Source organism: Microcaecilia unicolor, chromosome 3, assembly GCF_901765095.1.
Source record: "Microcaecilia unicolor chromosome 3, aMicUni1.1, whole genome shotgun sequence".
Lineage (NCBI taxonomy): Eukaryota > Metazoa > Chordata > Amphibia > Gymnophiona > Siphonopidae > Microcaecilia > Microcaecilia unicolor.
In genome coordinates, this window is record NC_044033.1 from 334457064 (window position 1) to 334478228 (window position 21165).

A 21165-nucleotide genomic window follows, 5' to 3' on the forward strand; every position below is an offset into this window, starting at 1 on the left:
CACATATATTAAAGTCGCCCACCATAATTGTCTAATATTCCGAATGTGTATAATCCATTCCCCCCCACCATAGCCCATTCACCCATTCCCCACACACTCTCCCCATCCCCCTCTGCTGCCCCATTCACACCATGCATTCCCCCTCCGTCCCCCCCACCCTCCCCTCTCCCGATTCCCTTCCACCCCTGCCAACCTTTTCACCATCCTCCTCCTTTCCCGATCCCTACAACAGGAAAACAATACCTGCCCCGCTCTCCCTCAGCCTTGCTAAATATCCCTTTCCCCATCAACGCTGTTCCCCACAACATTATAAACACAACCAACTACCCTTTATATAAGTTCAAAAATTATGGCCTCTTCCGTCTTCATGCTTTCAGACTCCTCTGCACCTTTACGGTGGGCCATCCTCCCAAACATAGTTCAGATGTTCTGTTCCCGGTACACCTAAGGCCCGGCAGACTGTTGTCGTCCAATACTCCTGCCCTTGAAACCTTTCAATGTCACTTACGGATACCGGCCATTCTGCGTTCACTTCGCTCCCTCCTGCTGGCCTGGGATGTTTAGTTTTTCCAGAAAGATCTGAGCCGCTGCCGCTTCCGAGAACACAATCTGCTTCCCCTTGTGCCAGATCTTCAGCTTAGCGGGAAAGGTAAGGGCAAATCGAATTCCCTTCTTGTACAGAGTCGTGCAAGCTGGCGCCAAAGCTCTTCTCTGCTGCGCTACCCCCACTGAGTAGTCATTAAATAGTAATAGTTTGTTGCCCTCATACTCTAGGGCCTCCTTTCTTGAATGAAATGCCTTAAGCAGTGCTTCCTTGTTTAGCCAGTTCGCGAAGTGGGCTATGGCCGTGCGGGGCTTTGCCTTACCCACTCTTCATGCTCCAATCCGATGCGCACGGTCGCACTGCCCGGACTCTCCTCGCTCTGCAACTCCCAAGTGATTCGGAAGCCACGTGTTGAAGAACCTGTACAGCTCAGCATCCTGCACCGATTCTGGGAGCCCGATAACCCTCAGGTTGTTGCGACGGTTTCTGTTTTCTTGGTCCTCTACTTTGTCTCTTAATGCTGCTGTTTCCTTTTGGAGTTCTAATATTTGATTTGCCATTTCCTGCGAGGCGTCTTCTTGTGCCAATACGCGCTGCTCAACCTCATCGAGCCTCTGGTTGTGGGTATAGAATTTTTCATTTATTTCGTACACCGCTGATTGTATCTTATTTAGCCGGTCCTCCAGTGCTGTTGCCACAGTCCTGGAGATCTCTCTCGCCTACTCTCCTGCCTGCATCTCTGGCGGGCGTCGGGCTTCCCGGTCCTCCGCCATTTTTGGATCTTGCTTTGCTGGCGCATTCTGTCCCTTTAGGCCTCTCTGGCTCCTTGTGGGCATACCCTCCGTCGCAGCGCTTTGAGCCTTGCCCCGTCGCTGCCTGGTGGTTCTCTGAATTGAACTCTGCCAGCACAGGCTTCTGGGGATATAATCTCTATTTTTTTAGCTGTTTTTTAGCTGAGGTATTGCAGAGCTCGCTTCTCCTGCTGCTGCTCAGGAAGTAGGCATCACGTGACCCCCCCCCCCCCATGTTGCATTCTAAAGAAGACAAATCACTCTCTATTCTCCCTCCATTCAGACATCGGCTAGGCTGTAGGAGAGAACTGGTTTTCATCTTCCTTGCTTCTCATCTTTGGAATTGAATTCCACAAAATCTTAATTTAGAAACATATCATAAGAAATTTAAAGCTGATTTCAAGACATATTATTTTGCCTTAGTGTTTGCTAGTATTGCATTTTTCTTCTTCTAGCTGTTTCTTCCTTCCTTCTCTTTTCTGGCATTCTAAATTATAGTTATGCTTTGTAAACTGCTCTCTTGTATGTAAAAGATGGGATAGCATAAACATAAACAACAAAGAAAATTAAAGATCCACTGCTTCTCCATGCTGGCTGGATATACCATTCTTTCCTCAGAGTTCGGCATATATGTACTTCCAGTTTTTGTCTTCTGCCTTACTGTACAAAATAATGTTCTGAATGTGACCTAAATTGGCTACTGTGAGAAACAGGATACTGAGTTTGATGGATCTTTTTTCTGTCACAGTACAGCAGCTTTTATATATGATTTGCTAAAGAGGGGGTAACAAGCATGCAATAAGAAAAAAGCACACAATATTTGCTTCTTAAGAAATATTCAATTTCAAGATCATGCATTAATTTATCATAATATTAAGTTATTGAAATAGATATTACACAATGAGATTGAAGGCATGCAAGTGAATGCAAAGCACCTCGTTATAATATAAATTGTATAACATCACATGTTGAAATTTACAAGCAGTATTATTCATGCAAAATCATGTCAGCATTATTCTTTCATCTTTGGAGCATTGGGTCATTATTGTGTGGCCTAATGCTCCTAGGTGCATATGAATAGGTGTACACCTTCCATCCCTCTCTTCAACCCGCCCCCACCTCACCACCCTAGGACAAATCCCCATCCCACAAAGTCACCAGAAACCACCAATCATCCTCCTCAATCATCCTCCACTCCCTCAGAACAGATCACCATGAAGACAACTCATAAAACTCCCACTCCCAAAGTAATCCCCATGAATCCTCAGGACATACAAAAAGGTTCCTTGGGTTCTAGCATCTGGATAGTAGTTCTTACTCTATCCAAGGAGTCTTTGGGGAGTAAAAAAGCTGGATGGTTTGCTCTGGAAGACAGGGTTGACTTCAGGTGGCTGGTAATCTATTTTAGGAGAGGTGATGGCTTTAAAGGAATAGGAATGACTATAGAAACGGAAGGGGCTGGGAATTGTTTTCATGTGGGGCCTCATTTTTTAATGTGCACTGACCCTTTTAAGATGGTTCCCAGAAACATTAGACTGCACATTAGTGGCCCAGTGCTCCTAGAACAGAAAATTATCAGGGCATGTGAGATTTATCATGACTACAAGTTATGTCACTAACTCCCACAGTAGACTAAGCTGTAAGAACATGAACTATTTTACCACTTCTTATTAGCTAACCTCCACAAACTCTTGAAAACAAAGATAATTCTGAATTAATTGTATTTCTTGACAGATCAGATATACTCCTCAGAATAATTTTATGACTGATGTTGTTAAGTTTCCATATTTATACCAGACTATGCCCAACATTCTTAGCATCAGTACTGGGATTCTGAAGTTACTGAAGCATTTCAACTGGACCTGGGTTGGTATCATTGCACCTGATGATGACAGCAGCCTGAGGTTTGTACAAGTCCTGAAAGAAGGAATTGAACAGAATGGAGCTTGCATTGAATTTATAGAAATTTTCAATCACATCAATGTTTTACCACAAGAAAAAATTCTAAAAATAAATGATACTATTTATAAATCATCCTGTAATGTGATCATTGCTCATTTTAATATAGAGAATATGTGGTTTTTCAATGGAGACATACATTTTCTGGAGAAATCTGGCAAGGTCTATATCACTATAACTGATATGGATTTTCCCTTAACCTATCCAGTAGAACTTAGTTACAAGAATAACACCTTGCTATTCACAGGAGTAAAGAAACATATTCCAAGCTTTTTAAAATTTATACGTGAGGTAAATCCTATTATGTTTCCTGATAATGATATAACTAAAAATTGGTGGACTGGACTTTGTGACAACCAGTGCCCCCAAAACATCAAAAGATCCTGCAGTACAGAGGAAAATCATTATAACATATCTCCCTGTGAAAACACCCAGTTTGCCAGCAGTTATAACATTTACAATGCTGTGTATGTACTGGCACATGCACTTAAAGACATGCTTTTCTCTGGCTCTGGAAAGACCACCATGTGGAATGGAGACCGACAGAGATTATCAGATTATTTGCCATGGAAGGTAATATCATTTCATAAGGGAATGCTATATTCATAAAACAGTATTGGTGACAGTTGGCGCAGTGTGAAAGGGGACCATTTAGGGGGGAATTCTATAACTGTGTGCTTCCATATAGATATCCTGAGGTCACTTGTGACAAGTGTATTCTATGACAGAACCTCTATCTGTCTATGCTTCACCCTGTGAATGCTGCCTTGCAAATACCCACCTGTAAGTTAAGTGGGTATTTGTAAATAGAGCCTAGGGAGAATATTGGACCACTTAAATGTGATAGCCTAGTGTATAGAATTGTCCTTAAAATGCTTGAGATATAGACACTACAAGCAATGACTAAGTACCCTGTATAACTGAAGTAATAATTTTCATATTGGTTCATTTTGTTTTGTTTTGGGGATTGCTTTCTTCTCATTTTGTTTTATTTCTCATTGGTATCACTCCATATTATTTTGTAATAGCATACACTTGTTCCTGTTTTCTTAATTTGCATTATTCTTTTTTTCAAGATGTTCTTTTGCCTCTAATAGTCTTTTCTTCCTCATATTTTAACCATACCAGTTTTCATTTGGTCTTTTCTCTGCCATTTTTTAATACCTGGGACACATCTGGCCCAGATCAAGAAGATATTTTTAAATAACATCAATGCCTTATGTCAAGTCTAAACTTTTGCAGTTGTTCCTTATAGCCTTTTTAAAAAATCATTTTCCTCTTTTTATGATAGTCACCTTTTTGGAAGTATCATGGAGGGGCATAATCGAACGGGGGCGCCCATCTCTAAGGGCACCCATCTCTAAGGACAGCGCCGTGAAAGGGCGGGGAAACCCACATTATCGGAACAAGATGGGTGTCCATCTTTTGTTTCGATAATACGGTCAGGGACGGCCAAATCTCAACATTTGGGTCGACCTTAGAGATGGTCAACCTAAATGTTGAGATCGCCGACCTTAGAGATGGGCGACCTCGGTTTTCGCCAATAATGGCCAAAAATGGCCAAAATGGCCAAATCCAAGCCCTTTGGTCATGGGAGGAGCCAGCATTTGTAGTGCACTGGTCTCCTCACATGCCAGTACACCAACCGGGCACCCTAGGGGGCACTGCAGTGGACTTCACAAATTGCTTCCAGGTGCATAGCTCCCTTACCTTGTGTGCTGAGCCCACCAACCTCCTCCCCCAAACCCTATTTTGAACATATATTCTTTATTCTTTAGCTTCATCATTATCTGAAGAATCTGCACTTTAAGAACATTCTGGGTGAAGAGATCATTTTTGATGGGATTGGAGACCTACCTATTGAATACAGTATTATTAATATGATTTTTCTGCCCAATGGGACATTGAAACATGAAATTGTTGGAAGTTACAAACCTTATGCTCCCCCTGATGAGGATTTCACAATCAATGAAAAAATGATAATGTGGGAGGCTGAATTTACCCAGGTTTGAGTTATGAAACATTAGGGGGGTCTTTTACTAAGCTGCGGTAAGACCAGCACAGGCTTACTGCTCACTAATCTGGAACTAATGCAACAGCCTGGCGGTAGTTCCAACCCCCAGTGCATGCCATTTACGGCGCTACAAAAATATTTTTTATTTTTGTAGCACCAGTGTTTACCTGGCGGCACTGCCTGGTTCCTGTTGGGTTAGCACGTGAACCCTTACTGCCACCTCAATGGGTAGTGGTAAGTGCCCCCCCCCCCAAAAAAAAAAATGGCATTGTGGCAAATGAACTACTTGCCACATGGCCATGTCATTTAAAAAAAAAAAAAAGATGACCTTTTACCTGCTGCAGTAAAAGGGGACCTCAGCACTCGTCAAAAACACATGCGAACACCAGTGGAGGCACCTTTTACTGCAGCTTAGTAAGAGTTGCCCTATGTAAGGTACCTCATAATACAGGAGGTTTTGCATGCTGTTATACAACAAAGAGTAGAAGTTCTGTATCATGATTGGCTGCTGTATATTTTGCTAAATTCTAAGGGGATAAATATTCAGCCAGAAGTGGTCAGTGGTTTTTTTTAATGGCAGCTAAATTAGCCTTTGATATTCAGTGCCTGACCATGTGTGGGCACCAGCACTGAATATCAGTGGCTAATTTTGGTTGTCCTCTCTACTGGAGCTTATGTGGGTCCTGGTTGATGTTCAGCCAGAGCCCACATAAGACAGTTATATGGCCCTAGCTGAATATCGGCTGGTACCCTCATAACTTAAAAATCTCTCCCAGGCCCTCTTTTCCCTCTTCTGATCCTCCACCACCAAAATATTAGGCCCTTTCTGAACCCCTCCTCCTAAAATGACTCCTTGTAACAGCAATCCCTCCAACCCCTCCTACTTGCCATCACCATAGGTCATCCCCAGGTCTACAGCATTAGTACCACAAGACTGCCACAATGGGACACAGTAGATATTTTGTGGAAGCTGCTGCTAGGAGCAGTAGTGAGTGGGCTTCACTCTTGCCCCCAATGCCAGGGATATAGATAGGCCCATGAACGGCCTATGGTGATATGGGGTTGCGGGGATAGTTGTTGCAGGAGGATATTTGGGGGGGGGGAGAAAAGGGGAACAGAAGGAGCCTGCTATTTCAGGGGTGAAAATTGGAAGGTGGATTGGAGGGATTTTTAACTTATGCAGATGCCGACCAATATTCAGTGCCAGCACCCACATAGCTAAGCAGCCGATTGTTGTAACTCACAGAAGCAGCAAATACCTGTACTTTTCTATTGATATGTTGATATTTTAATAGAGCTTAACATGCAGAAATATTAGTTTGACTCTTGGGAATTCTTCTACTAAGAAAGGTTAAAATCCTTCATAGAATTCACCACATGTGAAGCATTTGCTATATTAAAAAGGGGAATTCTGTTGGATTTTTCAGAGAAAACTACATAGTAATTTAGGAACACATTTCAAGGGTCCTAATCTAGTGAAATGACTTCCAGGATCCTCTGCTACTAGAAGTACTAACCAAATACTGAATGTGATCTGAGAAGAAAGTAAGGAATCTAATACTTATATTGTAATCCACTTGTGGACAAATCACCTGACCAACAATAGCAACTTTGAAGCACAGAGAGCGTTCAGGAAGCTTAGGGAGGGACTCAAGCCTTTGGTTTAGACTGCAGCTTTTCCTGAAGTTATCCCTATATATGGGGTAGGAAAGGAAAGACTATGTAAAACAAAGGAGTTTAATAAATGGCTTGAAGCTTGGTGTAAAGAAGGTTTCGGATACATAGAAAGATGGGGGAATACATGGCAAAATCACAGGCTGTACTGTAATGATGGGCTACATCTTTCTATGACAGGAAAAAGTATCCTTGGAGATAAATTCATAAGAATATAAGAATAGCCATACTGGTCAGACCAATGGTCCATCTAGCCTCGTATCCTGTTTCCAACAGTGGCCAAGCCAGGTCACAAGTACCTGTCAGAAACCCAAATAGTGGTATGTTTCTAGACATTTAAACTAGAGGGTGGGGTGGAAATAGGAAGCAAAGGAATTCAGAATGTCACCCCCAGAAAAAACATGACAGCAGTGGGGAAGGTAATGTTAATGTAGAAAACCATCTAAACTCCCTTAACACATGAAAAGCAATGAGCACAAATTCTCATAGTCTAAGAAAAAAGGTTCAACATTTGTAAGCTTTGATGTTTTAAGAGGACTTGTTATTAAAGAAACATGGTTCAATGATTCTCATGAATAGGATGCAACCATACCGGGCTATAATCTTTTTAGGAAAGATAGGGAAGGCCGGAGAGGTGGAGGAGTGGTGCTGTTTGTGAAAAATAATATCAGAGCAGCTGAAATGCAGAGGACCTGGGGAAAGGAAGAAGCTATATGGATCATTCTGGAAAGAGAAGATGGAACCTGTATTGACACAGGTGTTATCTACAGTCCTCTGGCACAAATGAAGAAGCTCGACAAGGATCTGATTGATGATATCCATAAGCATGGAATGAAAGGGGAGGTACGGTTGCTGGGAGATCTCAACTTACCTGATGTGGATTGGAACGTCCCATCAGCAGTATCAAAAAAGAAGCAGAGAGATCATTGTGGATGCTTGTCAAAGTGGTTTGCGCAGACAAATGGTGACTGAACCCATTAGGGAAGGGTCGATGCTGGATCTAGTGCTCACAAATGGAAGAAGTGTTTCCAACATCAGGTTGGGCACACACCTAGGCAATAGTGATCATCTCATGATATGATTTGATATAAGAGCAAAAGTGGAGTTCAGACACACAAACCTCAAAGTACTGGATTTCAGACGTGCTGATTTTGGTAAAATGGGGGAATACCTGAAAGGGGAGCTGAAGGCAGGGATAGGCATTGAAGGTGGAAATGCTGTTATCCGAGCTGAAAATTGCTATAAATATGGCAAACGTTATTTATACAAGGAAAGTAAACAAAAACAAGAGAAACAGGAAGTCTACATGGTTCTCCAAGCAAGTAGCTGAAAAAAAAAGGGCAAGAGAGGCTACGTTCAAGAAATACAGAAGAACACAACAAGAAAGTCATAGAAAAGACTGCAGGATTACACATAAAGAGGGAAATATGACTAGTGAAAACTCAGGTGGAAGAAAAATGGCTAAAGATCCAAAAAGAAGTGGCAAGACCTTTTTCAGATATATTGGGGAAAGTAGAAAAACTAGGAATGGAATTGGTAGACTGAAACACACTGAGAATAACTATGTGGAAAGTGATGAGGATAAAGTGAATGTGCTAAACAGACACTTCTCTTTGGTGTTCATTGAAGAAAATCCTAGAAAAGGACCGTGGTTGGCTGCCAAGGGTATATCTGGGAATAGAGTGAATATTGCTCTGTTTACAGAAGAAAGCATTTATAAGCAGCTGGAAATCTGAAAAAGGACAAAACTATGGGACCGGAAGATATACATCCCAGGATACTGAGAGAAATCCTGGTGGGGCCTCTTAAGGATTTATTTAATAGATCTTTAGAGATGAGAGAGGTTCTATGGGATTGGTGTTGAGCAGATGTGGTCCCTCTTCACAAAAGCAGGGACAGGGAACAAGTGGGAAACTACACACTGGTAAGCCTCACGTCGGTGGTAGGAAAAATAATGTTGCTGCTGAAGGAAAAGATAGTTAACTTTCTAGAATCCAACAAGTTGCAGGATTCAAGGCAACATAGCTTTACCAAAGGAAAATCCTGCCAAATGAATCTGATTGATTTCTTTGACTGGGTGACCTACGAACTGGATGAAGAACATGCACAAGATGTAATCTATTTGGATTTTATCAAAGCCTTTGATACAGTTCCTCACAGAAGACAGCTGAATAATCTGAGAGGACTGAACTTAGGACTCAAAGTGGTGAACTGGTTAACCTACAGATGTAAAATCTTAAAATATTAATGATTGGTGCTCAGCATTGTCACACTGGAAGAATAATCTTCCTCTAACATGCAGTACACACATTTCTAATCGCACCCCAATATCCCTCCCTGCCTGCAAATCTACTTCAAAATTCAAATGTCCACATGTAAAAATAAACAAAATGAAGCAACAAAGTCCAAAAAATGAAGCAGCAATCCAAAAATCATATAACAGTTCTATGCTCTGGAATCCAATTAATAGTTAATCAGTGAAAAACGGAAGGAGGATTCTAGGCTGCATAGAAAGGGGTATAGCTAGGTTTCCAAGTTTACATGAAATACTGCCTTAGGGGATTTCATCAAGGTGGTTTAAAATCACAAATTAATAAAAAGGGCAGAAAGGAACTACAATTTGTATAGAAAGGCAAAGGGAGAGTAGAGCACAGTTTTGAGGAATGGGAAGGGTGCTATATCTAGGGCGAAGCAAAGGAAGACACTAAGATTGAGCCCCAATCATCTCAGCGGCCGTTGCCATGCGACTATGAGCGAAGGCTGCAATAAACAGATGTACTTTGAGTTGGGCTTTGAAAGTTGTTAAGATTGGTTCGATATGGAGAGAAAGGGGAGGGCGTTCTAGAGTGTGGGGCCTATTACATTAAATGTGCTGGCACGAATCGAGGAAAGGTGAAGGCTTGTATTGAGGGGACCTGGAGCAGGTGATTTTGTGAGGAGCGGAGAAGCAATGGGGGGGCTAATAAGGAGCTAGATACTGGAGTAGATAGGAAGGTTGACCAGACTGAACAGTTTTATAGACAATTATTTTATATTGAATCAGGAGGTAAGTGGCAGCCAATGATCATCCTATACGAGTGGGGTAATATGATCGGTTTATTTTGCCCTGGAGAGAAAGCAAATGGCAGCATTTTGCACTAACTGCAGGCGTTGGATGTCTTTCTTAAGGATACCCTGTAGTGGGGCACTGTAGTACTCGAGGCTGGAGAGTGTCAGAGAATGGATGAGGACCTGAAGGGTGGAAGTGGTAGATTTAGAGCATTTTAAGCTTGTAAAAGCAAGAGCATATGATTTCGGAGATATATGGTCAAAAAGTTAAGGCCTTGTCTAAGATAACACCCAGGACTCTAACCGAGGATACTAGAGAAAGAGGGTGGGCTGCTATACTCACAGGATGAATGAGAGGGAGAGTAAGTCAGTGAGTGAAGATGTTTATAAGATTGTAGCCAATAGACAATTGAGTCTAATTTATCATTGAGTGAATGGATAGAGGAGAGGTTAGACAGATCTGTGGGTGTGAGGATTTGAATTTCATCTGCAAATGCAAAGATGTCTAAACCAAGATATTCTACAAAGAACAGGAGTGGAACGAGAAAGATGTTAAATAACATTGGGGTGAGAACCGAGCCTTGGGGAACACCACAAGGGGAGAGAAAGGAAAGGGAAGTGGAGCCTTGATATTGTCTATCAGTCAGGAATGATTACAGCCACACTAAAGCTGCACCTTGAATACCTATTGTAGAGAGGTGATCAAGCAGAAGAGAATGGTCTATGGTGTCAAACGCCATAGAGAGGTCTAGGGAGATGAGTAAGACTGGCTGGTTATTTTCATAGTGTTTGTAAATGCAAGTCAGAAGGCCAAGGAGGGCAGTTTCAGTGCTTTGGAAATTTCTAGCAGAATAAAGGAGGTGTTGATGCCCCTGTACAAGTCATTGGTGAGGTCCTACTTGGAGTATTGTGTTCAGTTTTGGAGGCTGTATTTTGCTAAGGACGTGAAAAGACTTGAAGGGTTCAGAGAAAAGCGATCAAAATGGTATGAGGTTTGCATCACAAGGTGTATGAGGAGAGACTTGTGGACCTGAACATGTATACCCTGGAGGAAAGGAGAGACATGGGTGATATGATACAGACATTAAAATATTTGAAAGGTATTAATCTACAAACAAACCTTTTCCAGAGATGGGAAGGTGGTAGAACTAAAGGGCATGAACTGAAGGTGCGGGGGGGGGGGGGGGGGGGGGGGGGTACTCAGGAATGATACCAGGAAGTACTTTTTCACAGAGAGAGTGGTAGATACCTGGAATGCCCTCCCACATGAGGTGGTGAAGATGAAAACAGTGATGGAATTCAAAAATATGTGAGATAAACACAAAGGAATCCTGTGTAGAAGGCATGGAACCAAACAAGCTTAGCAGTGATAAGATGGCAACACAAACAAGGCCAGTGCTGGTTAGACTTCTGTGGTCTGTGCCCTGAAAATGACAAGGACAAATCAAGATCAAGTATACATATGTAGTATCACATCATACCTTATACTATGAGTTTATCGTGTTGGGCAAACTGAATGGACTATAAGGATGTAAGTAGATCTGCTGTCATCTACTTTGTTTCTACTGTGTTATTATGCTGCCCTATGTGAATTTACTGGTCAATATTCATCCCGTGGCACTGAGCATTTTTTTAAAACTCTCACTGCTGCCAGCCAAATTAAACACAGGTATTTAATGCTGAGCAATGTCCAGGCATTGGCATTGAATATCCGGGTGAGTGGCAATACCCAGAACTTATGTGAGTATGGCTAATTTTCAGTGTTCTACCCACATAGTTAGCCAGGGAAAGCTATGTCTACTGTTTTGAGATTTCTTTATATAGAAACTCGAGCCCCTAGCAGTAGTACTACAAGACTACCCCTTAGCAGTCACCAGCACCATTTAAAACCCAGTGCAAGAAAGGAAAGAAGTAACTGGGGATCTTTCCTGTCTGGATCCCATTAGACCCCTGGAAAACATCAAGGTGTACTCATTTAGGGGTATTTTAGGTTGGGGTGAGTGAGTTCAAGGAGGAAGTTTCTGGGTGGGGATCTTTTGCTTGGGGGAGGCCATGAAGTGGGGGAAGCCTTGCATTGTAGAGTCTTGAATGGGAAGGCCATCAGGAGAGGGTATATGGGGGTTTTGGGAAAGGGTTTTTGGTTGGGGAGCAGTGAGTACCTTATTTTCACTGTGGCCAGCCTGAATAGTGTCTTTGAGCATCTGACTATGGCTTTGTGGCCCAATGTTCTCGGGGTAGAAAAAAATAAAACAGCTTTTAGATGGCATTATTTTTTCAGCAATAATATGGCTTTCGATATTCACCACAAGCTGCATTATGATATTTCCATACTAATAAACTGTTTTACATATATTTTTATGTTCTGTGTCTCATTAGTATGTAACTCATGGTGACTTAAATTTCCCTGCAATACTACCATACAACTTGCATTAGAGCCCTTTAAGATACATATGCTTGAGTACTAACCCAAATTATAACCATAATGTAGCTTGATAAATACCCCTAAGAACTATAGTTACTAACATGTACTACTATTACCATGTCATTTTAACATTAACTCATGCTATTTTACAAAAGGTTATTTAACTGGGGTTAACAGTAAAATTGCTATTCTTAATAGTAGTTCATGTTAGGTTATATGGGGCCACTTTTATCAAGCCGTGCTAGCAGTTTCTGCACGGCAATACCGATGCAACCCATTCAAAGTGAATGGACTTTGTCAGCATTGCTGCACCATGAACAACTAGAGCGATTTTGATAAGAGGCCCATGGTTTTTATCTGCTTTCATTTTTTTTAAATGCTTCTGTCCTAAACACTCTCACAGAAATGTGAATTTAAACATAACTTCCTATAATTTAGGAGCTGTAAGGGCAGTGGCGTAGGAAGGGGGGGCGGTGGGGCGGTCCGCCCCGGGTGCACGCCGCTGGGGGGTGTCGGTGCCTCGCTGGTTCCTTGCTCTCTCTGCCCCGGAACAGGTTACTTCCTGTTCTGGGGCAGAGAGAGCTAGGAACCAGCGAGGCGCCGACACCCCCCAGCGGCGTGCACTCGGCGGATTGGCCCTCCCGCCCGCCCCTCACCGCCTTCCAGGTATGTTCTCGCGGGGGGGGGGGTTGCGCTACGGAGGGGGGAGGGTGCATCGTGCTGCACCCGGGGGGGGGTGTGCAGCGGCAACCCGCCCCGGGTGTCAGCTGCCCTCGCGACACCACTGTGTAAGGGTAAATTATCAATCCATTAAATATGGTTACATTAGACAGATCCTTCTGAAAATGAATCTTTACTGAAAAAAATACGCCGAGACACATTTAATAGAATATGCCTAGTGCCTGTCTGCGCGACTAAATCTAGTCACAGGAATTTACGCCAAGTCAAACTTGGTGTGAATGCCAGCAACTTAGACACAGAGCACATGTATTATATAACAGCTTGCATAATTTTTAGAAATGCCCATGTTCCGCCCATTCAACTTCAATGGCCATGCCCCCTTTTCGGCAGCGTGATTAGAATTTACACACATCACTTTATAGAACATGCTTGGCAAGCCGCTGTGTAAAGCCAATTAGTTAATAATTGATTGTAATTGATAATTATTGATGTTGATTGACTTATTAAGATAATTAAGTTGGGCACACAATAGAGAATATGGCCTGAATTGAGCATGCAACTCAAGTTGCATTATATAGATCTGGGGTAATTTGTGACATCTGAAGAAAAGTTCTGAATTGGTCCATAAGTGGACAGTAAAGAAATATTATACTTTAAAAACGACAGATCACTGACAGTTGAAGACAGAGATGTTTTCTTTTTCAATCCTCAGACACCTCCACAATCCAGATGCACTCAGAGCTGTGCTCCTGGCTACAGGAAATTACCCAGAGAAGGAAAGCCTGTCTGCTGCTATGACTGTATCCCCTGTTCAATTGGTGAGATCTCTAATCAAACTGGTGAGTGATATGAAACATGTAAGAGACTTACAGTGGCAAGTCATTCAGTGTGGTGTCTGCTCTGTGAAAGTCATAAGAACATGATAAAAGCCATATTGAAAAAAGACCAATAGACCATCCAGCCTAGCATTCTGTCTTCAACAATGGTCAGTAGATCTTAATAGGAAAGTCCATGCCTTATTGTTCAAACCCAGAAGTATATAGTGGAGGTACCCAAGTCTACTTTTATAGAAAGGCCAGATATTCAAAGGATTTAGGGGAGTAGTTATTAAGGTACAGTAAAGATTAGTCTTTTCAGGAACCTCAGTTTACCATGGGAGTCACTAACTTGCAGAATCTTAATACTGCAGATTAGTCAATCTTACAAGCTGTGCTATTCATAGTGAGTGGAATGATCAGGATGCTAAGCTTCTTAAAGAGGCTGTATGCTAATGTCTGCCATGCTTTTTAAAGGGGGCTGACATTAGTACCTTCTCTGCATCCAATAACCCCTAAGCAAACATATCCCTCCTCCTCCATACCTTTCCTGAAACCCCATCACATAGCCCCACCTGAAACATCTACTCTAAAAAGGTCCTTATACAGCAGCATTTTAAACCTGGCAGTGGCAGGGGCAGTTATGACTGGGGATTTTTCCTGCCCTGTGCAATAGATCCAAGAAATTCTGAAGGGTAGTTCTGAGGGGGCTTTCGAGAGACTAGAGGAGGCTTTGGAGGAGAGGAGGACCTTTTGAAGAGATATGCAATGAGGGGTTTCAGGGGATGTGATGGAGGAGGGATTTCAGGAGAGTAAATAATGGGGAATTTGGGAGGGGGTGTATCTTTGTGGGGGCATCAGGGGGTAGGAGGAGAATACTAATGTTTGGCCCTTAAGAAGCAGCCCAGGAGCATTGGGGTGCAGCTTAGTGGCCTGATGCTCCTGGCCAGGAAAAATAATGCCAGCCTTTAGCAAGTGTTTCCAGGAATAACACAGCTTGTGGTTGTTCAATTTACATAGAAACGAGGAGGTGGATGCTCTCAGGATCCAAGTTGGCGCTATAGTGCATTATTGCTACAGACGCGCTCAAACAAACTCTGAACCACTGCTTGGAACAGCTCTTTATTTCTTGAATTATGGGGGAAAGGAGAGGGAAGGTGCAGGAGCCTCCCTCGACCCCTACTGGGACCCACCTTCCACAGCAGATTACACTGGTGAGGTTTGGACTGACGTCGGGACCCATGCAGGCTTTCTCTCCTTCTATCAGAGCCAATGCTTCTGTATTAGCCAGCAATGTCAACGGGGTTTCTCTGAGCCCTGTCTTGTGTGCAGCCCCCCACAGCCAGGAGGAAATGTTGTGATGGCAAGTCCTGCCTTTGGTGCTCCGAATGCTGAGACGCCGATTGAGCAGGGAGGGAACCTGCCCGCATTGAAGGAGATTGAGAAGATCAGTTTGGTTGAAACCCATATTGCAGCACAAGTTTTACCTCAACACTTAGTGAGTACTCTTAACCAGACTATTAATACTCCCCCTCCTGTTACTTCTTTGGGAGTTTTGAAAAAACCTGCCGTAGTGACAATGGAGTCACTCTGGGACTTGATATTTGATTTGCACTCCTCTATACAAACAGTGACATTTAAAATCTCAAGTGAAATTAAGGTTTTGTCTAAAGCAGTCCTTATTCAAGCATAGGTAACTGCTCAACAGTCCACTGAAGTAAAACTTCTGGACACAAAAATTCAGACTTTGGAATCTTTGGGATTAGCCTCAATTAAGGAGACGATTTTTACTTTTCGTCGACTGGAATATTTGGAGAACCAGGCTAGGAGGCTTAATTTAAAACTAACCAATTTTCTCAGGTCTCCTCTAATAGCCTCAATATATTTGGTAAAGAAATATTTGGTTCAAGTTTTGGGAATGTCGGGTGATTCACTGCCTCCTATAACTCAGGCACAGTATTTGCAGTGTATTAGAAAACCAGTTGGTGAGAATTCTCAAGCCCAAGCAGGAGCCGGTATGAACCTTATATCTTTTTTGGAATTTTCACTTGAAGTGATTACTCAGAGAACTACCATGGTAGTGTCCTTTGCTTTGGAAATGGATCGAGATGCTGTTTTGAGACTTTCTTTTCAACATTTAGATTCACAGTTTTTGGGATTTGTGGAGGGGCATAATTGAACGGGGCCGGCCATCTTTCGTTTCAATACTACGGTCGGGGCTGGCCAAATCTAACATTTGGGCCGGCGTTAAAGTTCACCGCCATTGGTTTCCTGCCGATAATGGAAACTAATGGCGACCACCTCAAACCCGGCCAAATCCAAGCCACAAGCCAGGACACCAACCAGGCACCCTAGGGGGCACTGCAGTGGCCTTCACAAATTGCTCTCAGGTGCATAGCTCCCTTACCTTGTGTGCTGAGCCCCCCAAAACCCACTCCCCACAACTGTACAACACTACCATAGCCCTTATGGGTGAAGGGGGGCACCTACTTGTGGGTACAGTGGGTTTCGGGTGGGTTTTGGAGGGCTCACATTTATCACCACAAGTGTAACGGGGGGGGGGGGGGAGGGATGGCCTGGGTCCGCCTGCCTGAAGTCCACTGCAGTACCCACTAAAAACTGCTCCAGGGACCTGCCTAGTGCTGTGATGGAGCTGGGTATGACGTTTGAGGCTGGCATAGAATGTTAAAAAAAAAATTTTTTGGATGGGAGGGGGTTGGTGACCATTGGGGGGGGGTAAGGGGAGGTGATCCCCGATTCCCTCCGGTGGTCATCTGCTCAGTTGGGGCACTTTTTTGAGGCTTGGTCCTAAAAATAAATGGACCAAGTGAAGCCGACGAAGTGCTCGTCAGAGTCGGCCTTCTTTTTTCCATTATCGGCCGAAGCCGGCCATCTCCTAACCACGTCCCCGTCCCACCTTCCGTACTCCCCCTTTAACTTTGGCCGGCCCTGCAACAGAAAGCAGTTGAAGCTGGCCAAAATCGGCTTTCGATTATACCGATTTGGACGGCATTAGGAGAAGGCCAGCCATCTCCCGATTTGTGCCGGAAGATGGCCGGCCTTCTCCTTTGAAAATAAGCAGGAAAGTTTGAATTTTTCCTGACCTCTCTAGAGAAACGCAGAAAAGGTGTAAGGCCTTTCTGACTCTTCGTCCAAGAACTTTGGCCCTGGGCGCTGATTTTCTACTTAAATTTCCTTGTATATGTCGGGTACTATTTCAAACTATACAATTTCAATTTTTTGATCCTAAGCAGCTAGAATAATTTTTGTTAGCTAAAGAGGAGGTAAATATCATTGTTTAAGTTACAGGAGCACACTGTAAGATAGGCTGGAGAGAGCCTGATGGGTTGCAATAATTTAGATTTCTTTTAACAATTATTTGTTTAATTTCTTATCACCTTGGATCAACATTACCTAAAATATGTTGGACGAAGTTTGTATAGTTTATATTTGTGGTCAATTTTGACAATATTGTTATTTCTTTATGATTTTATTTCCAATTTCTGTATTATTTCTCATTAGAGTTGTAATAATAAATAAATAAAAAGAAACAAGGAGGTGAATATTGAAAGTGTTTTAACCATCTCATATGAGAGATTCTGCTAGCACATTGTCCAGCTGTTCTATGCTGGCTCAGAGCTTAGTCATCAGTCCCAATAAAAATACTCTTTTATACAATCAATTAAAAATACACTTTTATAATATCAATTGTCAAAAAGTTTTCCATAAATATGGTGAAGTCTTATCATGTATATATCAAAATTGTCATCTAACCTACTGAAGAGGGCTTTAAACTAAAATCATTGGAGTAGGGTGACCCAAGCCCCCAGATAAGTATAAGCCTCCATATAAGTGAAGCATGAAATACCTCTACATGAATGGGAAAAAAGGGACAACATCTGGAAAGCAGTATATCCTAATGGCTGAAGTACAGGAAATAAGGTTTTGGATCTTGAGGCTGTGAAGGAAGAGGCTGATTTGGGTTTAGTGGTGGTCACAAACTGAGTTCAGAGAGAACGAAGACTGGGATATAGTTATACCGGGCTATAATCTGTTCAGGAAAGTTAGGGTTGGAAGAAAAAGAGGGGGAGTGCATTATTTGTTAAAGATAATTTAAATCATTTGTAAAACTCCAAGCAACTGAAGAACTTGAAAAATCTGGTGCACAGACATCAGAAAAGCCACATCTGAACCATTGGCGTTTTCTGCAGTGTCGGCTTAGGGGAAGTTAACATCTGACTTGGCACATGTTTTGCTTATAGCTTCCTTAAGGATATCCCCTACAAAAGATGGTATAATGTATTAGTTGAATACAATCAACCATATGATCTCAAATGATAAAATTAAAATACCTTATTGTAGCCCACGCTCACGGAACACAAGTCATGAATTTACCACCAGAAATGAACAAGCACCCTTGTTCACAAGATAATTTTTGGCCTTGTATTGGAATACATGTCAAACCTTATAGAACTACCTATGCGCAACTCAGTAGAAGGCGTAAGAACCTATCTCACCCTACACTTCCCCAGATGTAAAGGCCTGAAATACATATCTGCATACTAAACCAGTTTCACATACGTATGCCTCAAAATTTGGAATACAATACCGAAAGTCCTAAAATGCATGACCGACTACATAGCTTTTCGAAAACACCTGACAGCCCACTTCTTCAGACAATCTTTCTTCGATCATCCCACACAGACTAATTAGTCAACAAAGCTACATATCACATAACTCAACAACAAATAGAAAATGATTAATGACATGCACCAACTACTAATGAAAATGATACATGTCTAACTGTTTTAAGCTGTAAGCCACATTGAACCGACAAACTGATTGGAAAATGTGGGGTACAACTGCAGAAATAAATAAATAAATAAGTGATTTTGAAAATTCTCCTTTAAATTTGTGTCAAATACATTCTTTCCCCTTAAATTGACATGAATTGCCAGTAATTTCTCAGAAACTTGAAGATTGTTCATAGTGATGAGAGTCATAAGAATTCATAGCTAATATGATAAAAGGCTTTATGTGTGCCACTCAGTAAAATGTTCCAACATGGCCACATTTCACCTTACTAGAAGCTGTGTCAGGAGCTAAAACAGCTATTGTGGTCCCAAAGGGCACATACATGCAATAGAGCTAAAATCCAATGAAAGCAGCAACAAATAGCCTTGCAGCTTGCAGGGGTGAAAGAAACACAGCAACTGTGTCTCTCATGTGCCCTTTGGGACCGCAATAGCTGTTTAACGCCTGATGCAGCCTATAGTGAGGTGAAATGTGGCCAAGTTGGGGTGGCACATATAAAGTCTTTTTCTCATATTAGACGTGTGTTCTGCTCTTCTTTGGACTGCTTTCTGCACTGCAGAACATTTCATTCCTCTTTTGGTGTTTCCGATAAGAATTCATGGTGCACACATAATTATCCAGTTAATGTAGGACAGTAAGTTCATTTTATCTGTGATTCCAACAAAGTTTTGTACTGAAATTTTATAAAGACATGTAGAATCCTGTATCTCTTTTAAAAATATATCCACACTAGACACCTACTTGATCTTTATATCTTTATAAAATCACTCTGTGAATGCATAACAAAGCTTTACAAAAAATAATGAAGCTCATCCCTACATTCTGCCATAGACTAATATCTTTAAATTTATAAAAGCAATATTTAGTCACTATTGAAAACTGATTTCATTTTCGACATACTAAGAGAATATTCTTTCTTCTCAGATATGGACAGCTGTATGAAATGCCCAGAGCACCAATGGCCCAATGAAAAAAGAGATGCCTGTGTCCCAAAAATGATAGTCTTCCTTTCCTATCAAGAACCTTTGGGAATCATTTTGATGCTTATCAGCATTTTCTTTTTTCTCATCTCTGCTGTCATTCTGGGAATCTTTATTAATTACAGAGACACTCCCATTGTGAGATCCAACAACCGGAACCTAAGCTACATTCTCTTAGTCTCCCTCATGCTCTGCTTTCTCTGCTCATTGATATTCGTCGGCCATCCTGAGGAGGTGACCTGCATTCTCCGACAGACTGCCTTTGGAATAACTTTCTCCATCTCTCTTTCCTCTGTCCTGGCAAAAACAATCACTGTGGTCATGGCTTTCCAGACCACCAAGCCTGGAAGCAAGCTCCGGAAATGGATGGGTTCCAGGGTCTCATACTCAATAGTCCTTTCCTGTTCCCTTCTTCAAGTCATCCTTTGTCTTGTCTGGTTGGGTACTGCTCCTCCATTCCCACACCGTAACATGCAAGCAGAAGATGGAACAATTCAGATTGAATGTAAAGAAGGGTCAGCAATTGCATTTTACTGTGTTCTGGGTTACCTGGGATTTCTGGCTGGTATCAGCTTCATTGTAGCTTTTCTAGCAAGAAATCTACCTGACAGTTTCAATGAGGCCAAATATATCACCTTCAGCATGCTGGTGTTTTGCAGTGTCTGGGTATCTTTCATCCCAACATACCAAAGTACCAGAGGAAAATACATGGTAGCAGTGGAGATATTTGCTATCCTGGCCTCTGGTTCTGGAATACTGGGGTGTATCTTTATCCCCAAGTGCTATATTATTCTGTTGAGGCCTGAGAGGAACAACAAGGAGTATATAATAAGAAAATAAATTGACTTAAACTTGATTGAATGATAAAGAAAAGCAATAACAATAATCTCACATTATCTCAGACATTTGTAAATTTTACAGTTTCATTCCTACTCATACACAGTCTCTCCAATATTCAAAGCCTCCATTCATTTGCCTCAAGAGGGCCAAACAAGGACCGGCCTGGAAATGATCTTGATAGTGGCAATATTAAGTTACTATGGTCCCCTTTTACCAAACTTCGGCAAAAGGGGGCCAGAGCTGGTGTTGATGTGTGTTTTTGATGCGCACCGAGGCCCCTTTGTACCGAGGCGGGTAAAAGGTAGGTCTTGCTTTTCTGCAGGAAATGGCAATGTGGCAAGTAAAGCACTTGCTGCATGGCCATTTCAAGGGGAGTTCTTACCACCACCCACTGAGGTGGTGGTAAAGTCTCCTGCGCTAACCTGGTGGTAGTCGGGCAGTGTGTGGCACTGCCCGATTACCACCGTGTACACACCTACACTAAAAAAATTAATATATTTTTGTAGCGCCAGATATGACAACACGCTGGGGATGGGAAGTGCTGCTGGGCTGCTGCGGTAGCCCAGTGGTACTTCCTTTTTA

General features: G+C 42.3%; 1 protein-coding gene across 1 annotated transcript; it reads left to right on the forward strand.

The window, feature by feature from the left end:
* Nucleotides 1–2549: 2549 nt before the first annotated feature.
* On the forward strand, nucleotides 2550–20583 carry LOC115464712 (vomeronasal type-2 receptor 26-like). Its single transcript, XM_030195072.1, has 5 exons — nucleotides 2550–2729; nucleotides 3070–3867; nucleotides 5073–5300; nucleotides 13846–13972; nucleotides 19688–20583. The coding sequence occupies exons 1-5, from the start codon at nucleotides 2550–2552 to the stop codon at nucleotides 20581–20583; spliced, it is 2229 nt and encodes a 742-aa protein (XP_030050932.1).
* Nucleotides 20584–21165: the final 582 nt, after the last annotated feature.